Source organism: Eriocheir sinensis, chromosome 16, assembly GCF_024679095.1.
Source record: "Eriocheir sinensis breed Jianghai 21 chromosome 16, ASM2467909v1, whole genome shotgun sequence".
Classification (NCBI taxonomy): Eukaryota; Metazoa; Arthropoda; class Malacostraca; order Decapoda; family Varunidae; genus Eriocheir; species Eriocheir sinensis.
The window spans coordinates 14,837,437-14,859,510 of NC_066524.1; the positions used below are offsets into that span (position 1 = coordinate 14,837,437).

At 48.0% G+C, this 22,074-nt stretch overlaps 3 protein-coding genes across 3 annotated transcripts; 2 read left to right on the forward strand and 1 right to left on the reverse strand.

Moving 5' to 3' along the window:
• The first annotated feature begins 3,313 nt into the window (after positions 1-3,313).
• On the forward strand, positions 3,314-4,168 carry LOC126999162 (salivary glue protein Sgs-3-like). Its single transcript, XM_050861491.1, has 3 exons — positions 3,314-3,324; positions 3,359-4,108; positions 4,159-4,168. Exons 1-3 carry the CDS (start codon positions 3,314-3,316, stop codon positions 4,166-4,168), a joined length of 771 nt encoding a protein of 256 aa, XP_050717448.1.
• LOC126999163 (foot protein 1 variant 1-like) lies at positions 4,095-6,510 on the reverse strand. Its single transcript, XM_050861492.1, has 3 exons — positions 6,479-6,510; positions 5,890-6,081; positions 4,095-5,457 (listed from the first exon to the last, which is right to left on the reverse strand). The coding sequence occupies exons 1-3, from the start codon at positions 6,508-6,510 to the stop codon at positions 4,230-4,232; spliced, it is 1,452 nt and encodes a 483-aa protein (XP_050717449.1). The 3' UTR covers positions 4,095-4,229.
• A 127-nt stretch (positions 6,511-6,637) lies between these two features.
• LOC126999165 (mucin-2-like) lies at positions 6,638-9,728 on the forward strand. Its single transcript, XM_050861493.1, has 6 exons — positions 6,638-6,678; positions 6,713-7,129; positions 7,174-7,281; positions 8,509-8,632; positions 8,864-8,932; positions 9,326-9,728. The coding sequence occupies exons 1-6, from the start codon at positions 6,638-6,640 to the stop codon at positions 9,593-9,595; spliced, it is 1,029 nt and encodes a 342-aa protein (XP_050717450.1). The 3' UTR covers positions 9,596-9,728.
• Positions 9,729-22,074: the final 12,346 nt, after the last annotated feature.

Here is a 22,074-nt window from a genome sequence, read left to right on the forward strand (position 1 = left end):
TAAATAAATTACAAATGGATTCCTTTTATAAAGAGTCCCCCATACAATAGAGGAATCCAATTGCCGTAAAGTTAATATGTATAAAAAATAATCTCTCCTCCCCGACACACAGATACGTCAAGCCGGACACGGGGCAGAGGTCGTACAAGTTCGTGGTGCCGATGGACGGGTGCGGGACGGCGGCGACGGACCAGGCCGACACCGTGGTCTCCAACGTCGTCATTTTCCAGATGGCGCCCGACGTGCAGGTGAGAGGGTGACGCTAAGGTATCTCGAGTGACACCGCGGTACAGTAAATGTGACGCCGCGGTACCATGATCGTGATGCCGCAGTACAGCAAGTGTGACGCGGTACCGTGATTGTGACGCCGCGGTACCGTGACTGTGACGCCGCGGTACCGTGACTGTGACGCCGCGGTACCGTGACTGTGACGCCGCGGTACCGTGAATGTGACGCGGTTCCATGACTGAAACTGCAGTACCGTGATTGTGATCCCAGGGTACAATGAATGACGACGAAGAAAGTGACGTGGATGGGATTCTGGTAATGGTGGTTCGTTCAAGCAACTCAAGCGGAAGAAAACAGCAAAAGTAGTTTTAATATTGTCCATTCAAGCAACTATGGCGACAACAAAGTAGCAACAATCTTGGTAAAATTGACCATTCAACCAAATGCAAGTTGGAATATGGTCCGATCAATCAACTCTTGCGAAAGTCATGAAGCAAATGCAGGTTTGGAACGCTGCGAAGATGATCAAAAGGGATTCTTAGTTATCACCTTTTCTTCTTTTAGTTGGTCAAGAAGTTTTTGACGCAGCGATGATATCATGTGTGTGTGCTTGAATGTAGAACAAAGGATTCTCACTCATTATATCACCCCTCTTTTAGTCGCGCTGCAGGATATCTGCGTCGCGTCTGTGGGTACTAACTCATTTACTGTCGCATTCCTTTCTCGTCGGCCAACAGGAGGTCTGGGACACGGCAAAGAAGATCTCGTGTGTGTGGACCAACAAGTACGACAAGGCGGTGAACTTTGAGCCTCTGCAGGTGGGAATGTTGGACGTGGTGCAGACGCGCTTCGAGGGTGACGACGTGAAGTGTTGGATGGACATACAGAGAGGCACCTACCCCAATGTGAGTATTCTTTCCTATTACCATTTCCCGTTTCCTTCTCTTCCTACCCATACCTAAACACCCCATAACCTACAATACTTCATGAGGCACCTACCCAAATGTAAATGTGCTTTTCTATTCTCATTTCCTCTTCTCCCTACTCCCTGCACGAACACAAAAGTAATTATACCACTTCAAGGAGGCATCTACCCTCTTTCCCTTTCCTCTTTTTCTCTATTCCCCTTCTAGTTTTCCCTTTATAGAATGTTTTCCATGCAAACCTATTGTAGAAGGTAGTGGACCTGTCAATGCCATGCCCTTTAACCCGTCCGCTGCGATTGGCACGGATTTGGCCTTCACAGGTAGCCTGCATGGTAACATGCAGTCCCAGGTCTTTTTCTTCCTCTGTGGTGGATTGTGGAGTGTTTCTCATGTGGTATTGGTGTGCTGGATATCCCCTCCCAAGATGCATGACTCTACATTTTTCTTCATTGAATTGTAGCAGCCACTTTTTGTTCCATTTCTGCAGCTTGGTGAGGTCTTCTAGTAGGAAATTCGCAGTCAAGGGGTTAAGGAATGCTTACATACTCATTTTGGTCGTGAAGGATTCTTTCCCTCAATCGGGGAATATATTATCCATGGAATGTTTATCTAATTCCTCTAACACACCAATCCGGACCTAACCTGTGCCCCAAGATATACCGCAGTGTACCCCAAATTAGGCAAGTCATCCCCTTCCCCTACACCCACAGACCTACCCCTTGGACGGCATTATGCGTATAGGAGAGCAGCTGACCGTGATGGTGTACCTCAAGGACGAGACCAGGAAGTTGGACGTTGCCGTGAAAGATTGCTGGGCGTACGGTGAGCCTGATTACGACGATCCTGATACACCAAACTTACAGCTCACGGGAACCGACGGATGTCCTACGTGAGTCCTGATAGATAAGTGGCTCGATTTCCCATTCAAATACCTTGGCGGATACTTCCTCTTCAGTACATGCTGGAAGAGGAAGACGAACCCATGAATATAAAACATTGAAAGATGAAATATGATAACAAACCTCGAACATAAAAGTATGATTAAAATTCTCCATTGCAATTTCAGGCGAATGAAGCTAATGCATTTCTGGGCACGGACATACGACACCTTCGATAGCGGGGCAACCCTCATCACGTACACTAACATGTCTGCCTTCAAGTTCCCGGACCGCATGCAAGTCTTCCTCACCTGCAACGTACAGGTAAGGGCATCGATTACCGACTCCCCCAAACGGACTGGCCGCTCAGAATATTTTCCATTAGAACAGTGAGAGGGATCTCAGCTTCCTCTATCTGGGCTAGGAGGGGTAGATACCAAAATAAGGAGACCGGTCAGGGAAAAATCAAGAAATGAAAAAGCCCGATGGAAGCTAAAAGTATGAAGTACACAAAAAGAAAGTGAAAGAAAGTTAGAGAACCAGCATCGGAATAGGACACCTGTAAGCCCATTAGCAAAAATATTAAACCTCAGAGCTTTAGTATATTCCTCAAAGACAGTAAAGGAGCAATGTTTAACGCCATTATATAGCTGTTGTATTTGACTCAGTAAAAATAAATAAACAATATATCCAAGAACTTTTGGCAAACACACACACACACACACACACACACACACACACACACACACACACACACACACACACACACACACACACACACACACACACACACACGCACACAGTAATGAATCTCTCATATACAAAAATAATAAATCTCCTGCGTCCGGATCAGATTTGCACGGACGAATGTGACAATCGCTGCGCCGGGGAATCGACCGAGATAGTCACGCACAAAACGCCGCCGGAGATCACTGTCACGACAATCCTGCCTCCCAGAAAAACACCCCCACCGCCACGCTGCAGGCCAGGTTCCACAGATCCCGGCTGTCCTCCGGTCTGCAGGCCAGGCTCTACGGATCCCCGGTGTCCACCTGTCTGCAGGCCAGGTTCCACAGATCCCGGCTGTCCTCCAGTCTGCAGGCCAGGCTCTACGGATCCCCGGTGTCCACCTGTCTGCAGGCCAGGTTCTACGGATCCTCGGTGTCCACCTGTCTGCAGGCCAGGCTCTACGGATCCCAGGTGTCCCCCAGTATGCAGACCAGGTTCAACTGATCCCAGGTGTACACGCCCCACAACACCACGGCCGATAACACCCTCCACATGCAAGCCAGGTTCTACGGCTCCCGGATGTCCCCCAGTCTGCAGGCCAGGCTCTACGGACCCCCGGTGTCCCCCAGTCTGCAGGCCGGGCTCTACGGATCCAAGATGTCTAAAACCTTCAACACCAAGACCAACTACACCATTCACGTGCAGGCCAGGGTCTACAGATCCGCGGTGTCCCCCTGTTTGCAGGCCAAGTTCAACGGATCCCCGGTGTCCAAGACCTACAACACCAAGACCAACAACACCATTCACGTGCAGGCCAGGCTCTACGGATCCCAGGTGTCCAAGACCAACAACACCTTTCACTTGCAGGCCAGGCTCTACGGATTCCCGGTGTCCCCCAGTCTGCAGGCCAGGATCTACTGATCCCCGGTGCCCAAGACCTACAACACCAAGACCAACAACACCATTCACGTGCAGGCCAGGCTCTACGGATCCCCGGTGTCCCCCTGTCTGTACTCCAGGCTCTAGGGATCCTCGGTGTCCAAGCCCTACAACACCAAGACCAACAACACCATTCACATGCAGGCCAGGCTCTACGGATCCCCGGTGTGCCCCTGTCTGTACTCCAGGCTCAACGGATCCACGGTGTCCAAGACCTACAACACCAAGACCAACGACACCATTTACGTGCAGGCCAGGCTCTACGGATCCCAGGTGTCCAGCTGTTTGCAGGCCAGGCTCTACGGATCCACGGTGTCCAAGACCAACAACACCAAGACCAATAACACCATTAACGTGCAGGCCAGGCTCAACAGATCCTAGATGTCCAAGACCAACAACACCATTCACGTGCATACCAGGCTCTACGGATCCCCGGTGTCCCCCTGTCTGCAGACCAGGCTCTACTGATCCGCGGTGTCCAAGACCAACAACACCAAGACCAACAACACCATTCACGTGCAGGCCAGGCTCAACAGATCCTAGATGTCCAAGACCAACAACACCATTCACGTGCAGGCCAGGCTCTACGGATCCCAGGTGTCCAAGACCAACAACACCAAGACCAACAACACCATTCACGTGCAGGCCAGGCTCTGCGGATACCCGGTGTCCCCCTGTCTGCACTCCAGGCTCTACGGATCCACGGTGTCCAAGACCTACAACACCAAGACCAACAACACCATTCACGTGCAGGCCAGGCTCTACGGATCCCCGGTGTCCCCCTGTCTGTACTCCAGGCTCTAGGGATCCTCGGTGTCCAAGACCTACAACACCAAGACCAACAACACCATTCACGTGCAGGCCAGGCTCTACGGATCCCCGGTGTCCCCCTGTCTGTACTCCAGGCTCTACGGATCCACGGTGTCCAAGACCTACAACACCAAGACCAACAACACCATTCACGTGCAGGCCAGGCTCTACGGATCCCCGGTGTCCCCCTGTCTGTACTCCAGGCTCTAGGGATCCTCGGTGTCCAAGACCTACAACACCTAGACCAACAACACCATTCACGTGCAGGCCAGGCTCTACAGATCCCCAGTGTCCCCCTGTCTGTACTCCATACTCTACGGATCCACGGTGTCCAAGACCTACAACACCAAGACCAACAACACCATTCACGTGCAGGCCAGGCTCTACGGATCCCCGGTGTCCAAGACCTACAACACCAAGACCAACAACACCATTCACATGCAGGCCAGGCTCTACAGATCCCCGGTGTCCCCCTGTCTGTACTCCAGGCTCTACGGATTATCGGTGTCCAAGACCTACAACACCACGACCAACAACACCATTCACGTGCAGGCCAGGCTCTACGGATCCCCGGTGTCCCGCTGTCTGTACTCCAGGCTCTAGGGATCCTCGGTGTCCAAGACCTACAACACCAAGACCAACAACACCATTCACGTGCAGGCCAGGTTCTACGGATCCCCGGTGTCCCCTTGTCTGCAGGCCAGGCTCTACGGATCCTCGATGTCCACGACCTACAACACCAGGGCCAACAACACCATTCACGTGCAGGCCAGGCTCTACGGATCCCCGGTGTCCCCCTGTCTGCAGGCCCGGGTCTTCGGATCCACGGTGTCCAAGACCTACGACTCCAAGACCAACAACTCCATTCACGTGCAGGCCAGGTTCTACAGATCCCCGGTGTCCCCCTGTCTGTACTCCAGGCTCTAGGGATCCACGGTGTCCAAGACCTACAACACCAAGACCAACAACTCCATTCACGTGCAGGCCAGGCTCTACGGATCCCCGGTGTCCCCCTGTCTGTACTCCAGGCTCTACGGATCCACGGTGTCCAGGACCTACAACACCAAGACCAACAACACCATTCACGTGCAGACCAGGCTCTACGGATCCCCGGTGTCCCCCTGTCTGTACTCCAGGCTCTAGGGATCCTCGGTGTCCAAGACCTACAACACCAAGACCAACAACACCATTCACGTGCAGGCCAGGCTCTACGGATCCCCGGTGTCCCCCTGTCTGTACTCCATACTCTACGGATCCACGGTGTCCAAGACCTACAACACCAAGACCAACAACACCATTCACGTGCAGGCCAGGCTCTACGGATCCCCGGTGTCCCCCTGTCTGTACTCCAGGTTCTACGGATCCACGGTGTCCAAGACCTACAACACCAAGACCAACAACACCATTCACGTGCAGGCCAGGCTCTACGGATCCCCGGTGTCCCCCTGTCTGTACTCCAGGCTCTAGGGATCCTCGGTGTCCAAGACCTACAACACCAAGACCAACAACTCCATTCACGTGCAGGCCAGGCTCTACGGATCCCCGGTGTCCCCCTGTCTGTACTCCAGGTTCTACGGATCCCAGGTGTCCAAGACCAACAACACCAAGACCAACAACACCATTCACGTGCAGGCCAGGCTCTACGGATCCCCGGTGTCCCCCTGTCTGTACTCCAGGCTCTAGGGATCCACGGTGTCCAAGACCTACAACACCAAGACCAACAACACCATTCACGTGCAGGCCAGGCTCTACGGATCCCCGGTGTCCCCCTGTCTGTACTCCAGGCTCTACGGATCCACGGTGTCCAAGACCTACAACACCAAGACCAACAACACCATTCACGTGCAGGCCAGGCTCTACGGATCCCCGGTGTCCCCCTGTCTGTACTCCAGGCTCTAGGGATCCTCGGTGTCCAAGACCTACAACACCAAGACCAACAACACCATTCACGTGCAGGCCAGGCTCTACAGATCCCCAGTGTCCCCCTGTCTGTACTCCATACTCTACGGATCCACGGTGTCCAAGACCTACAACACCAAGACCAACAACACCATTCACGTGCAGGCCAGGCTCTACGGATCCCCGGTGTCCAAGACCTACAACACCAAGACCAACAACACCATTCACATGCAGGCCAGGCTCTACAGATCCCCGGTGTCCCCCTGTCTGTACTCCAGGCTCTACGGATTATCGGTGTCCAAGACCTACAACACCACGACCAACAACACCATTCACGTGCAGGCCAGGCTCTACGGATCCCCGGTGTCCCCCTGTCTGTACTCCAGGGTCTAGAGATCCTCGGTGTCCAAGACCTACTACACCAAGACCAACAACACCATTCACGTGCAGGCCAGGGTCTACGGATCCCCGGTGTCCCCCGGTCTGTACTCCAGGCTCTACGGATCCCCGGTGTCCCCCTGTCTGTAGGCCAGGCTCCACGGATCCCAAGTGTCCAAGACCAACAACACCATTCACGTGCAGGCCAGGCTCTACGGATCCCCGGTGTCGAAAAACAACAACACCAAGACCAACAACACCGTTCACGTGCAGGCCAGGCTCTACGGATCCCCGGTGTCCAAGACCAACAACACCAAGACCAACAACACCATTCACGTGTAGGCCAGGCTCTACAGATCCCCGGTGTCCCCCTGTCTGTACTCCAGGCTCTGCGGATCCACGGTGTCCAAGACCAACAACACCAAGACCAACAACACCATTCACGTGCAGGCCAGGCTCTACAGATCCCCGGTGTCCCCCTGTCTGTACTCCAGGTTCTACGGATTATCGCTGTCCAAGACCTACAACACCAAGACCAACAACACCATTTACTTGCAGGCCAGACTCTACGGATCCCCGGTGTCCCCCTGTCTGTACTCCAGGCTCTAGGGATCCTCGGTGTCCAAGACCTACAACACCAAGACCAACAACACCATTCACGTGCAGGCCAGGCTCTACGGATCCCCGGTGTCCCCCTGCCTGTACTCCAGGCTCTACGGATCCCCGGTGTCCCCCTGTCTGTACTCCAGGTTCTACGGATTATCGGTGTCCAAGACCTACAACACCAAGACCAACAACACCATTCACGTGCAGGCCAGGCTCTACGGATCCCCGGTGTCCCCCTGTCTGTACTCCAGGCTCTAGGGATCCACGGTGTCCAAGACCTACAACACCAAGACCAACAACACCATTCACGTGCAGGCCAGGCTCTACGGATCCCCGGTGTCCCCCTGTCTGTACTCCAGGCTCTAGGGATCCTCGGTGTCCAAGACCTACAACACCAAGACCAACAACACCATTCACGTGCAGGCCAGGCTCTACGGATCCCCGGTGTCCCCCTGTCTGTACTCCAGGTTCTACGGATTATCGGTGTAAAAGACCTACAACACCAAGACCAACAACAACATTCACGTGCAGGCCAGGCTCTACGGATCCCCGGTGTCCCCCTGTCTGTACTCCAGGCTCTACGGATCCTCGGTGTCCAAGACCAACAACACCAAGACCAACAACACCATTCACGTGCAGGCCAGGCTCTACGGATTCCCGGTGTCCCCCTGTCTGTACTCCAGGCTCTAGGGATCCTCGGTGTCCAAGACCTACAACACCAAGACCAACAACACCATTCACATGCAGGCCAGGCTCTACAGATCCCAGGTGTCCCCCTGTCTGTACTCCAGGTTCTACGGATCCACGGTGTCCAAGACCAACAACACCAAGACCAACAACACCATTCACGTGCAGGCCAGGCTCTAGGGATCCCCGGTGTCCCCCTGTCTGTACTCCAGGCTCTACGGATCCTCGGTGTCCAAGACCTACAACACCAAGACCAACAACACCATTCACATGCAGGCCAGGCTCTACGGATCCCCGGTGTCCCCCTGTCTGTACTCCAGGCTCTAGGGATCCACGGTGTCCAAGACCTACAACACCAAGACCAACAACACCATTCACGTGCAGGCCTGGCTCTACAGATTCCCGGTGTCCCCCTGTCTGTACTCCAGGCTCTACGGATCCTCGGTGTCCAAGACCTACAACACCAAGACCAACAACACCATTCACATGCAGGCCAGGCTCTACAGATCCACGGTGTCCCCCTGTCTGTACTCCAGGCTCTACGGATCCACGGTGTCCAAGACCAACAACACCAAGACCAACAACACCATTCACATGCAGGCCAGGCTCTACAGATCCCCGGTGTCCCCCTGTCTGTACTCCAGGCTCTAGGGATCCACGGTGTCCAAGACCAACAACACCACGACCAACAACACCATTCACATGCAAGCCAGGCTCTACGGATCCCAGGTGTCCAAGACCAACAACACCATTCACGTGTAGGCCAGGCTCCACGGATCCCAGGTGTCCAAGACCTACAACACCAAGACCAACAACACCATTCACGTGCAGGCCAGGCTCCACGGATCCCAGGTGTCCAAGACCTACAACACCAAGACCAACAACACCATTCACGTGCAAGCCAGGATCTACTGATCCCAGATGTCGCCCTGTCTGCAGGCCAGGCTCTATTGATCCCAGGTGCCCAAGACCTACAACACCAAGACCAACAACACCATTCACATGCAGGCCAGGCTCTACTGATCCCCGGTGTCCCCCTGTCTGTACTCCAGGCTCTACTGATCCCCGGTGTCCAAGACCTACAACACCAAGACCAACAACACCATTCACGTGCAGGCCAGGCTCTACGGATCCCCGGTGTCCCCCTGTCTGTACTCCAGGTTCTACGGATCCACGGTGTCCAAGACCTACAACACCAAGACCAACAACACCATTCACGTGCAGGCCAGGCTCTACGGATCCCAGGTGTCCAAGACCTACAACACCAAGACCAACAACACCATTCACGTGCAGGCCAGGCTCCACGGATCCCAGGTGCCCACGACCTACAACACCAAGACCAACAACACCATTCACGTGCAGGCCAGGCTCCACGGATCCCCGGTGTCCAAGTCCTACAACACCAAGACCAACAACACCATTCACGTGCAGGCCAGGCTCTACGGATCCAAGGTGTCCAAGACCTACAACACCAAGACCAACAACACCATTCACGTGCAGGCCAGGCTCTACTGATCCCCGGTGTCCAAGACCTACAACACCAAGACCAACAACACCATTCACGTGTAGGCCAGGCTCCACGGATCCGCGTTGTCCCCCAGTCTGCATTCCAGGCTCCACGGATCCCAGGTGTCCAAGACCAACAACACCAAGACCAACAACACCAAGACCAACAACACCAAGACCAACGACACCAAGACCTACAACACCAAGACCAACAACACCATTCACGTGCAAGCCAGGCTCTACGGATCCCCGGTGTCCCCCTGTCTGCAGGCCAGGCTCTACAGATCCCAGGTGCCCAAGACCTACAACACCAAGACCAACAACACCATTCACGTGCACGCCGGGCTCTACGGATCCCCGGTGTCCCCCGGTTTGCAGGCCAGGCTCTACGGATCCCAGGTGTCCGAGGCCTACAACACCAAGACCTGCAACACAAACAACAACGCAAGTTCCTGATAAACCTGATGACGACTTCCACGCTGAAGATGCCGACCCTCGTTACCACGCTTTCCACTCCTGTAAGTAGAAAGTGGCGAAGTTTGCCTTAGGTCCTTTTTGTTCAAGGTTACCCAGTATCCTACCCTCACCAAAAGGCGGACAGCAATGTTGACATCCTCTTCTATGTTATGATTTTTTGGGTGTATCTGCACACAATGTTGACATCCTCTTCTATGTTATGATTGTTTGGGTGTATCTACACATAGTTTCAAGTTTTGTTGCTTCGAACGCCATTTCAAAGCTTCGTTTTCTTCTCTTCTCTTTACTTATTTTCCTCTTATTCTTGTTATTCTTATTATTATTATTATTATTATTATTATTATTATTATTATTATTACTTTTATTATTATTATTTATACTATTACTAATAATATTTTCCTTCCTTCCAGGGCTTTATCTTCCTCCTCCTCGCCCTCGTAGCCACGCCGGACGCGGCCGCCGCTCCGTTGGTGAAGGTGAGAGCATGACAGTAAGCCTTGGCGTGCAGCAGCTGGTGGCCGGTCCCGCCAGTATCAAGACATCGCGTGCCATATCTGTTGACACCGACGGGGACAACCTTGTGGTGGAGCTGGAGGAGGCAGGCCGCATGGTGCTGCCGCTCAAGGAGGCTACGCCCATGGTAGAGGAGGTTGAACTTGACTACGCCACCGACCTCTCCAAGGCTCACGTCCAGGATGAGTCTGCTATTGTCATCGAGGAGATTGAAGGAGTCCCCGTGGCTGAGCGCTTCACGATGGCGGAGGAGTCCCCCTCATCGCTCGTCTCTAATTATGGCGTCCTCTTCTTGATGCTCGGCTTGGCGGCGGCGCTGGTGGGCGTCGCGGTGACCCTTCACAAGACCTTGACCCGAGGGAAGAGGAAAAGTGAATCTGTTTCGTGTGTTTAGGCCAAGAACTACCGCGCACTGGTGACGCTTCGGCCCAAGATCATCTAAACTTAAATACAAAAATCGAATGCGAGAGTCACGCGATGTAGTTTGTTGTGACCAATTCTCGGTAAGTCTTTATAGGCCTCAAGAACAAAGGATCCCCATATTTTGATGGCAGTTCAATTATCCACTAACAGAAGCATTACGTTGCACAAAAAACGGTGCAATATTCAGCGGCGGCCTCTGAGCTGGCTCGGAGTCCCTGAAGGCTGGAACTCCGTCTTTCCCTTCTTCCCCCCACTGCTCTGCCTCTTCCTCTCCCCTCGCTCTGCCTCTTTCAGCCCCAATCTCAGCCCGCTCTGGTCCTTTCTGTCTCTTCTCGCCCCGCCGAGCCTTACAGAGTCCCAATCACTCATCTTACCCAATGCAATCAACCTCAAAAATTCCAGCTCTTTTCCAAATCAGAATTCCAACGAGCAATTTGTCACCTGAAATAAACGTCCTTTTTGAGTCACGCGCCTCTCGCGGCAGCAGGCTGTCGGACAGAGCGGGACTGGCGGGCAAGACCTTGGCCCATACCCTCAAAGATTTCGGGTTTACACACCCACGTTAGAGGTTGTGGGTATTGCCATGGTGACGAAGCTTCTGCACCATGAATAAGAAAAACACTCATGTGAAGCTGACTCATCACCTTTGTGGCCTATGGAAACTTGTGAGAGCCGAAAACGTTTGAGAATATGGACCCTGTCATGGTAAAGGTTCACTCCGCACCGTTAACTGAGCCCTTATTCAGGAACATCTTTATCTCATCAACGAACAGAGATTACAAAGAAATGAGACACAGAAACGGTGAAGGGGAAATTATATAAAAGAGGTGCTCTTTCTCTCTTCTCTCTCCTACCCTTCCTTTCCTTCTTATCCCCTCCCTTTCCCTCTGATCCCCTCCCTTCCCTCCTTTCCTTGTCCGTCTCCAGCCACTATAGAAGAGTTTCCCTTCGACCAGAGAAAGTAACGCGTAGCAGGTACTTGCAAATCCTTCACTCGACATTTGCTTATTATCTTTCAGAAGAGGACGAGACAAGTTAGGGTCATGGTATTACTTCTCTATATTATTTTTTGTATTCGTAGTGTTACTGTTGCTTGTTTTCCATACGTTGACTGTGATGGTGAATAGGTCCGTGGGTGAAATAAAACAATAGGTGGGTTGGTGAGTTGGTGAAATGGAGTTTATATAGGCAAATGGTCTCTCTTGTGTGTGTGCTTTTTTCTTCTATATTTTGTTACACGACGACGAAAACGACGACGATGATGATGATGATTATATTTTTCTTTTCTACTTTTTAATAAATCTGATCGTATTGTACTTGATCGTATTTTTTGTAGAACTCCTTAACCGACATACACCACTTTTTTTTTTTCTTGGTTCATTACTCTGCCATCTACCTTTTTCTTCTCCTTTCTCTCGTTTCTTTCCTTTACGACCAACGTGCAGGCCAGGCTCTACGGATCCCCGGTGTCCAAGACTAACAACACCACGGCCTACAGCACCAAGACCTACAACACCATTCACGTGCAGGCCAGGCTCTACGGATCCCAGGAGTCCAAATCCTACAACACAATTCACGTGCAGGCTAGACTCTACGGATCCCAGGTGTCCAAATCCTACAACACAATTCACGTGCAGGCCAGGCTCTACGGATCCCAGGTGTCCAAATCCTACAACACCATTCACGTGCAGGCCAGGCTCTACGGATCCCAGGTGTCCAAATCCTACAACACCATTCACGTGCAGGCCAGGCTCTACGGATCCCAGGTGTCCAAATCCTACAACACAATTCACGTGCAGGCCAGGCTCTACGGATCCCAGGTGTCCAAATCCTACAACACAATTCACGTGCAGGCCAGGATCACATTCGACCTAGTTACCTGCGCCTCATCCTCTCACCTGTCTGTCCCTCACTGCTATATTGAGAGATCGACAGGTGAGGAGGGGAGGGGAGGGGAGAGAGAGAGAGAGAGAGAGAGAGAGAGAGAGAGAGAGAGAGAATGGTAGTGGATGCAAAATAAATTCCGAAGTAACACTAAAAAAAAAATTTAAGAAACTATAAATAAACATTAGAAAAATATAAAAAAAGGACAATTAGAGGAAAACAAACCAAGTAAAAAAAAAAACAATTGACAAATCTTTAAAAAAATCATGACCAAACTTAGCGAGAAAATAAAAGAAAGGAAGAAAATAGAAAGACGAAGGAGATCAAGAAATAAAGAAAGGGAAAAGATAGATATAAAAAAAAATATCTTCACCCATTGATTTATTACCGTCTTTCTTGTACACTCCAACATTTATTGACACACACACACACACACACACACACACACACACACACACACACACACACACACACACACACACACACACACACACACGCACGTTAATTTTCCTGCCCAGATGTCCTTCATAGACCACTTCTCTCCTCCTCCTCCTCCTCCTCCTCCTCCTCTTCGTCCTCCTCCTCCTTTCTCTTAATATATCTCTCCATCACTTTCTCAATCCCTCCTTCGTATCCTCTTTTGTCCTTCATTTATTTGTTTTTTTTCAATTTTCTTGCCTGCTTTCCTTCCTTTTATTTCTCTATTTTTTTTCCGTTGGTTTTAAGTCTTTCCTTTTTTTCTTATCTTTCTCTTTTTCTTATATTCTTTTTCTTTTTTTCCTTTTCTCATTCGTTCCTTCCTTCGGTTATTCCCTTCTTTTTTTTACTTTTTTTATTCTTTTCGTTATTATTTTTTCCCTTCTTCCATTTCCCTTCTTTCGTCTTTTTTTTTACCTTTATCTGATTTAATGTTTTTTTTCTATAGTCATTATTATTATTATTATTATTATTATTATTATTATTATTATTATTATTATCATTATCATCTCGAAATCATAAAGAAATACTAAGATCCCCTCCTCCTCCCTCCCTCCCTCCCTCCCTCCCTCCTCCTCCTCCTCCTCCTCCTCCTCCTCCTCCACCTCCTCCTCTTCCTCTTCCTCCTCCTCTTGCGTCACGCTGGGAGACAAATTGTTAGTCTGATAGCACGGAGGGAGAGAGAGAGAGAGAGAGAGAGAGAGAGAGAGAGAGAGAGAGAGAGAGAGAGAGAGAGAGAGAGACAACGAAAGAAACTGAGGGAGAAGGTGAAGAGGAACAAGAGAAAGAGAGAGAGAGAGAGAGAGAGAGAGAGAGAGAGAGAGAGAAGAGGAAAGAAGAGAACCACTGAAGACAGCAAAGAATATGAGAGAAAGAGATATAAAAAAAATGAAAAGAGAAAAAGGAAAAGAGGGAAGGGGAAGAAAGACGGATGGGAAGGATAGAAAAGGAATGGAGGAGGAGGAGGAGGAGGAGGAGGAGGAGGAGTCGTGTCCTGTATGTCCTCGGCTCTCCACGTGAAAAAATGCAAAAAAAAAAATCCTTTGCATGCTACATAATGATCATAGTTTCTCCTCCTCCTCCTCCTCCTCCTCCTCTTCTTCTTCTTCCTCCTCCTCCTTTCATCAGATTGGTATTTCTCGTGACTCTTCTTCGTTACTTGTTTCCTTGTTTACTTGTTTATTTATTTTCCTTTGTTAGTTAACGTCTGTCTGTCTCTCTTTCCATCTGTCTTTTGTTTGTCTATCTGTCTGTCTATCTATCTATCTATCTATCTAGAGGGAGAGGGGGAGAGAGAAAGACAAAGACAGAGAGAGACAGATTTGACAGACACCTCCACCGTTATCTGGCGAGTCTTCTTCCTCCTCCTCCTCCTCCTCCTCCTCCTCCTCCTCTCCTTGTTCTCCACTTTCTCTTTCTTCGTCCTTCCCTGCCTTAGTATTTCCAGTTTTCCTTCCTTTCATTTTCACAAGACCTCCAGACACATGCCTCCGCCCCTCCTTCCTCCTTCCTTCCTTCCTTCACGCTCTTCTTCTCCTTCCTTCCTTTCTTGTTTTCTTTCTTTATTATCTATTTTTTTCTTCCTTCCTTCCTTCCTTCCTTCACGCTCTTCTTCTCCTTCCTTCCTTCCTTCACGCTCTTCTTCTTCCTTCCTTCCTTCCTTCACGCTCTTCTTCTCCTTCCTTCCTTCCTTCCTTCCCTTCTTCCTTCCTCCTTCCTTCCTTCCTTCCTTCCTTCAAGTTCTTCTCCTTTCTTCCTTTCTTGTTTTCTTTCTTTATCATCTATTTTTTTTCTTCCTTCCTTCCTTCAAGCTCTTCTTCTTCCTTCCTTTCTTTTTTCTTTCTCTCTCATTTAATTTCTTTGACCTTTTTTGTTTTGTTTTCTTTTCTTTTTCTTTTTCTTCCTTCCTTCAAGCTCTTTTCCTTCTCCCTTCCTTTCTTTTTTTCTTTCAATCATTTATTTACTTTGTCCTTTTTTATTTTTTTCTTCCTTCCTTCCTTCACCTCCTATATATGTCACTTTTCCATATCCCGTCTTTTATCTCCTCTGTTTTCTGTTCTTCCTTTTCTTTATTCTTTTCTCCTTCTTTCTTCATTTTCCTTCCATTATACCACACCACTCTCCCTCCTTCCTTCCCTCCCTCCCTCCGTAACCTTGTGAATGAATCCTCCTCACTCTCCCTTTCTCCCTCTCTCTCTCTCACTCTCTCCAACACTCCCTTCTACCCACTCCTCCACCCCACTCCCTTCCTCATTCCTCCCTTCCCACCTGTTCTACCTTACCTGCCGTTCCTTCCTAACTGTGTACACCTTTCTCTAATTACTATATGCCATTAACAAAATATTAATGGCTTCGGAAACAAACTATACAAAGATAAATTTGCATCCTCTGTACAGGTGAGATGTGCAGGTAAGCTTAATTAGACTTTTTACCTGTGTGAAGTGTTTTAATTAAGGTGATGTTGATGATTAAAGGAGAAAGAAAGAGTTATTTATTACATTTTATACTTACCCCATTTTCTTCCTTCAATATTTTTTTTATCTTTCTTTCCTTCCCCCTTTCCTTATCTCTCCTCTTTCTCTCTTTCCTTCCCTCCCTTAAACCTAAAATTTTCCTCCTTTTTTCCCTCTCTGACTTTGCTCTTCCCCTTTCTCCTTCCTTCCTTTAAATCTTCTTTCTCTAACTTTTCCTTCCTTGGTGTTTTCTTCCCCTCTCTCCTTCTTTCCTTAACCCTCCTTTCTTTCTCTAATCTTCCCTTCATTGCTTCTTCCCCTCTCTCCTTCTTTCCTTAACCCTCCTTTCTTTCTTTAACCTTTCCTCACTTAGACCTCCTTTCCTATCCTTCCTTTTCTAGTTTTTTTCCTATTGCCTTCCTTCTCTTAATCTTCCTTCATTCTTTAACCTTCTTTTCCTTGCTTCCCTTTCTCCAGCCCTTTCCTTCCTTTGCTTTTTCCATCCCTTTCCTTGCTGTCTTTTTTCCATCTTTCTTTATTCCCCTTAAACCTCCTTTGCCATCCTTCCCTTTCTAGTTTTCCTTTTTCCTTCCTTCTCTTAACTCTCCTTCCTTCTTGAACCTTCTTTTCCTTGCTTTCCTTCCTCCCTCTTTCCTTCTTTCCCCTACTTCCTCCTCCTTTCTCTAACCTTCCCGTCATTTCTTTCCTCTTTCTCTATCTCCTTTATTTTTTTCCCTTTAAACCCCACTCGTTTCCTTCTTCCCCTACCCTTCCCTTTCCTCTCCTTCCTTCCCTCCCTTATTCCTCCTCCTTCCCTCCCTTATTCCTCCTCCTTCCCTCCCTTATTCACCTGTTCCCTCCCTCCGTCACTCCCATCAACAATCACACACCTTTCCTTCACCTTCACCTGTCTTACCTCACCTGCGCAGTGCTCATTAATTAAGGGGTCACCTGAGCCTACCATACCTGTCCGTGACCCCCTGACCTGTGGGTGCCATCTTACCAACTGACCTCTCTCTAGTCTTTTACGTATATGTTGTGACCTTCGTGTGTGTGTGGGGGGGGGGGAGAGGGGGAAGGTTGTGGGGGGGATGGGGTTGTGTGAGGGGTGAGGTTGTGTGCGTGGGGGGAGTGGGGGGAGGGCTGTTCGTGTTTGTTTGTGTGTGTGTGTGTGTGTGTGTGTGTGTGTGTTTTTACCTATACCTAAGGACTTTTTATATGAACCTATAGATATGAAAAAATAATATTAGAATCAACACAACACTAAAAAGACTATCTAGAAAATATAAAAGACCAAAAGAGACAGATAAATTAAGAAAAAAACAACAACAACAATAACAACAACAACAGAAACTAGGAAATAATAAAGAAAAGAAAATTAATAGCAAGAAGAGGAAAAAAATCTAGAGGGAGAGACAGAGAAAGAGGAAGAGAAAAAAAAAGAGAAGGAAGAAAATGGAAAGGAAGAAACAGAGAAATCAACAAAAAGAAAAATAACAAGAAAAAAACATGAACTAGGAAATTATAAGAAAAGATACCAAAATGAAGGATGTGAGAGAGAGAGAGAGAGAGAGAGAGAGAGAGAGAGAGAGAGAGAGAGAGAGAGAGAGAGATGAGGCAAAAGACAGGAATGAATGTAACTGAAGATGACTCATTGATGGTGTGAACTCCTGACCCTATGAGAAGAAGAAGAAGAAGAAGAAGAAGAAGAAGATGATGAAAAAGAAGAAGAAGAAGAAGAAGAAGATGATGAAAAAGAAGAAGAAGAAAAAGAAGAAAAAGAAGAAGAAGAAGAAGATGAAGAAGAAGAAGAAGATGATGATGAAAAAGAAGAAGAAGAAGAAGAAGAAGATGATGAAAAAGAAGAAGAAGAAGAAGAAGAAGATGATGAAAAAGAAGAAGAAGAAGAAGAAGAAGATGATGAAAAAGAAGAAGAAGAAGAAGATGATGAAAAAGAAGAAGAAGAAGAAGATGATGAAAAAGAAGAAGAAGAAGAAGAAGAAGAAGAAGAAGAAGAAGAAGAAGAAGAAGAAGAAGAAGAAGACGAAGAAAGATTAAAGAACATGAACGAGAAGAGAACAAGAACAAGGGAAGAATAACAATAAGAAAATCACGAAAATTAAAGAACAAGAAAAAGATGAATAAATAGAAGAAGAAAAAGAAGAACAACAACAACTAGGAGATTATATACCAAAAGAAGGACAAAGGAAGATTGAGATAATACCAAAAAAAAAAAAAAACGAAAGACGAAGGAAAAAAAGATTATAAAAAAAGTAAAAACAACGAGATAATATGAAAAATAGATTACGAAAAAGACAAAAAATAAATAAACGAAGAGGAAAAGATTACCAAAATAGAAAGACACAAAAAAAACACGAAAGATAAAAAAAAAATCATTACCAGCAACAAAACAAGACAACAACAACAACAACAACAACGACAACACAGCAGCAGCACAGGTAATTCTACACAGGTACTACAAACACCCAGGCACGTACACTCCCCCCCCTCCCCCTCCCCCAGCAAGGCCACGAGGACTTTGATAAGGCCAAAAACACGTGGTCCTTCCTGATGCTACCTGGCACACCTGTAGAGGAGGAGGAGGAGGAGGAGGAGGAGGAGGAGGAGGAGGAGGGAGGGTTATCAGAGAGCTTTGATTGATGCAAGAGAATGAGGGGAAGGAGGAGGAAGATAGAAGACTATAAAAAGAAAAGGAAGAGGAAGAAGAGGAGGAGGAGGAGGAGGAAGGGATATAAAAAGAAAAGGAAGAGGAAGACGAGGAGGAGGAGGAGGAAGGGATAGAGAGCTTTGGTGTATGTAAGAAGAAGAAGGAGGAGGAAGAGGAGGAAGATGCAAGGGAGGAGGATTAGAAGGGGCAATAATGGAAGGAGGTATTAAAAGGGTAATGAAGGGGAAAGGGAAGAAGAAAAGGGGTAATAGAGGGTGAAGGGCAAAATAAATTAGGTAATGGAGGGGTGGAGGTGGCAGAAGAAAGAAGAAGGAGGAGGAGGAGGAGGAGGAGGAGGAGGAGTGGAGAGGAGTGGATAGGGAAAAATCTCTCTCCCGGATGGACACAAGGCTGGGGGAGGAGGAGGAGAAAGGAGGAGGAGGAGGAGGAATAGGAGGAGGAGGAGGAGGAGGAGGAGGAGGAGGAGGAGAATCAACTCTTACAAAACGTGAAGTCAAATTGCATTCCACAAACAGACAGAGACAGATAGACAGACAGACAGACATAGGCTTACCTGACCTTACCTGGACTTACCTTGCCTTGCTTCCCCCCTCCCCCCTCCCCTCACCTTTGTTACCTCCCTATCCTTACCTATTCTAATTGACAGGTGAGTAAAAGCTATCTGTTCATCTATTTTCGTTGATGTTTTTATTTTATTTTTTTATTTTTCTAACCTTTTACTTTATTTTTTTTACTTTTCTTTGTTTCCTCATTCACTATACTTCCCTTCCCTTCCCTTCTCTTTGTTTCTCTCTCCTTTTCTTTTTTTCTCTACTTTCTTTTGTTTTTAGTTTCTCTCCAATTTTCTTTCTCCCCTTTCTTTTTCCTCTTTCTCTCTTCTTTATCTTACATTTCCCTCTTCACTTTCTTTCATCCATTTCCTTTCCCTATCACTTCTCTCTTTTTCCCCTCTATCCCCCCTCTCTTCTTCCCCTTTCTTTTCTCTCTCTCCACTTTCCTTCCCCTCTCTCCATTTTCTTCATCCCTGTCCTTTCCCTCTCTTCTCCCTCTCCATTTCCCATCATCCCTTTCCTCTCCATCTCCTCCCTTCATATATTTCGTAAGGGAGGAGAGAAATAACAAAAGATGGGACAGGTAAGGAGGTGATGGGACAGGTGGGATAGAAGGGGATAAGAGAAGGGAAGAGGAGGATAGTAAAAGATGGGACAGGTTATGAAGTGAAGGGATGAAGGGAATGGAAGACGATGGAAGAAGGGAAGAGGAGAATGATAAAAGATGGGACAGGTTATGAGGTGAAGGGATATGGATAGAAGGGGATAGATTTATTAAAGGTCAATCTATCCATCCTTTTCTTCTCTTTTCTCTCCCTCTTCTCTCCTCCTCTTCTTCCTTCCCATTTCTTCATCCCAATCTTTCATCACTTCTTCCTTCTTTCCCTCTACCTTCTCTTCTTCCTTCCTTTCCCTCCCCATCTCTCACTTTCCTTCCTTTCTTCTTTCTCTCATTCTTTCTTACCTTCTTCTTCCCCCTCCTTTTTGCTTTCCTCCTCCCCCCTTCCCCCTCACCCCACCCCTCACCCAGATGACCTGACCAGCCTCGCAAGGTCACTCCCTTCTCCTTGCCTTAGTCGGGTCACGAGAAACTCAGGTCATGTTGATATGCCTTACACGCCTTGTCTGACACGCCTGACCTCCTCCTCCTCCTCCTCCTCCTCCTCCTCCTCCTCCTCTTCATTCACTCTTTCTTTATCCTGTTTCTCCTGTTGCCTTCTCTTCTCTCATTCTCTTTATTTATCATCTCTTTTTTTTTCACTTAGTATATTTCTATTTCTCCATTTGTGTTCGTTTCTCTCCCTCTCTTATTTTTTTTCTTTTCTTCTGTTCTTTTTCGTTTCCTTTTTCCCACTTATTTTCACTTTTCCTCCTTCTCTTTCTTCTTTTCCTCCTTGTCCTCTTCTCCTTCCTCCTTTCCAATTTATTCCCACTTGCTTTATATGATTTTCTTCTTTTCTCCACTATTCCTTTCTTACATCTTCCCTTCCTCCTCCTCCTCCTCCTCTTCGTTCTTCTTCTCCATTTTCATTTATTCTTGCTCACGTCTTCCTGCCTTTCCATCTTCTTTCACTCCCTGTTTTATTAATATTTTCTCTTTCCTTCTCTTTCATTATGTTCCTTCTCTTATATCTTTCCTTATTATTCAAACCCACTTTTCCTCCTCCTCCTCTTCCTCCTCCTCCTCCTCCTCCATGCAGGTCACAGGTAAGATAACAAAGAGCTGCCCAACACCTGTCAGGTATGAGGCAACACGTGGTGGCCTCAGGTGACCCGGTGGTGGTGTGGAGGGGGGTGGAGGGGGGGGGGGGAAGAGGTGGATAAGATTATATGTATTCGCTTATTTTCTTGTACAAGGTGAGTGTTGTTGTTGTTGTTGTTGTTGATGCTGTTGTTGTCACAGTAGTAGTAGTAGTAGTAGTAGTAGTAGTAGTAGTAGTAGCGGTAATTATTTATACATTACTTTCATCCTTATTAACTACTGCAATATCCTCACAAAAAAAAAAAATATTAAAGCCAAAATTTCAACACCTCCATAAACTCCACCTTTCTTAACAAGGCGTCTGGCAGGTGTTACGTCAGGTGTGGCAGGGGCAGGCAGGTAAGGTGAGGGATTGCGAGCATGCCTGGCGGGGAAGACCAACCTTGTGTCATACCTGGCTTCCAAATTCCTATCAGGTCAGGTCAGGTCAGGTCAAGTGTGGGGGAGTAGGAGAGGGGTGACAGGTAAGGCATCTAACACAGGTAAATGTCAGGTAAGGGAGTGATGAGGGATGTAGTTACGCTTCCACACCTGTTAATTATGCTTCCACACCTGTTAACTACACTTCTATACCTGTTTATGCTTCCACACCTGTTAATTATGCCTCCACACCTGTTAATTGCTCTTCTATACCTGTTTATGCTTCCACACCTGTTAATTATGCCTCTACACCTGTTAATCATGCTTTCACACCTGTTAATATGCTTCTACACCTGTTTATTATGCTTCCACACCTGTTAATCCTGTTTCTATACCTGTAATATCCCACTAATTGATTGACTGATTAGAACGGATTTGATGCTGTCAGGTAAGAAGGTATCGAGCTTAAGACACAGGTAAACAAACACACAGGTAAATTTGGATGCGTGAGAGGGACAATATATTTACCTGTATTGTATCACCACCACCACCACCACCATCATCACCAGAAGCATCACCAACATCACCACTGTTAGTAAAGCAAGCAACAGAACGCCCGTCACCACCATCACCACCACCATCATCAACAACATCACCACTATTAGTAAAGCAAGCAACAGAACGCCCATCACCACCATCACCACCAGCATCATCAACAACATCACCACTATTAGTAAAGCAAGCAACAGAACGCCCATCACCACCATCACCACCACCATCATCAACAACATCACCACTGTTAGTAAAGCAAGCAACAGAACGCGTAGATCACCACCATCACCACAACTATCACTAAACACCATTACCATCATCACCAACGTCACTAACATCACCACAAT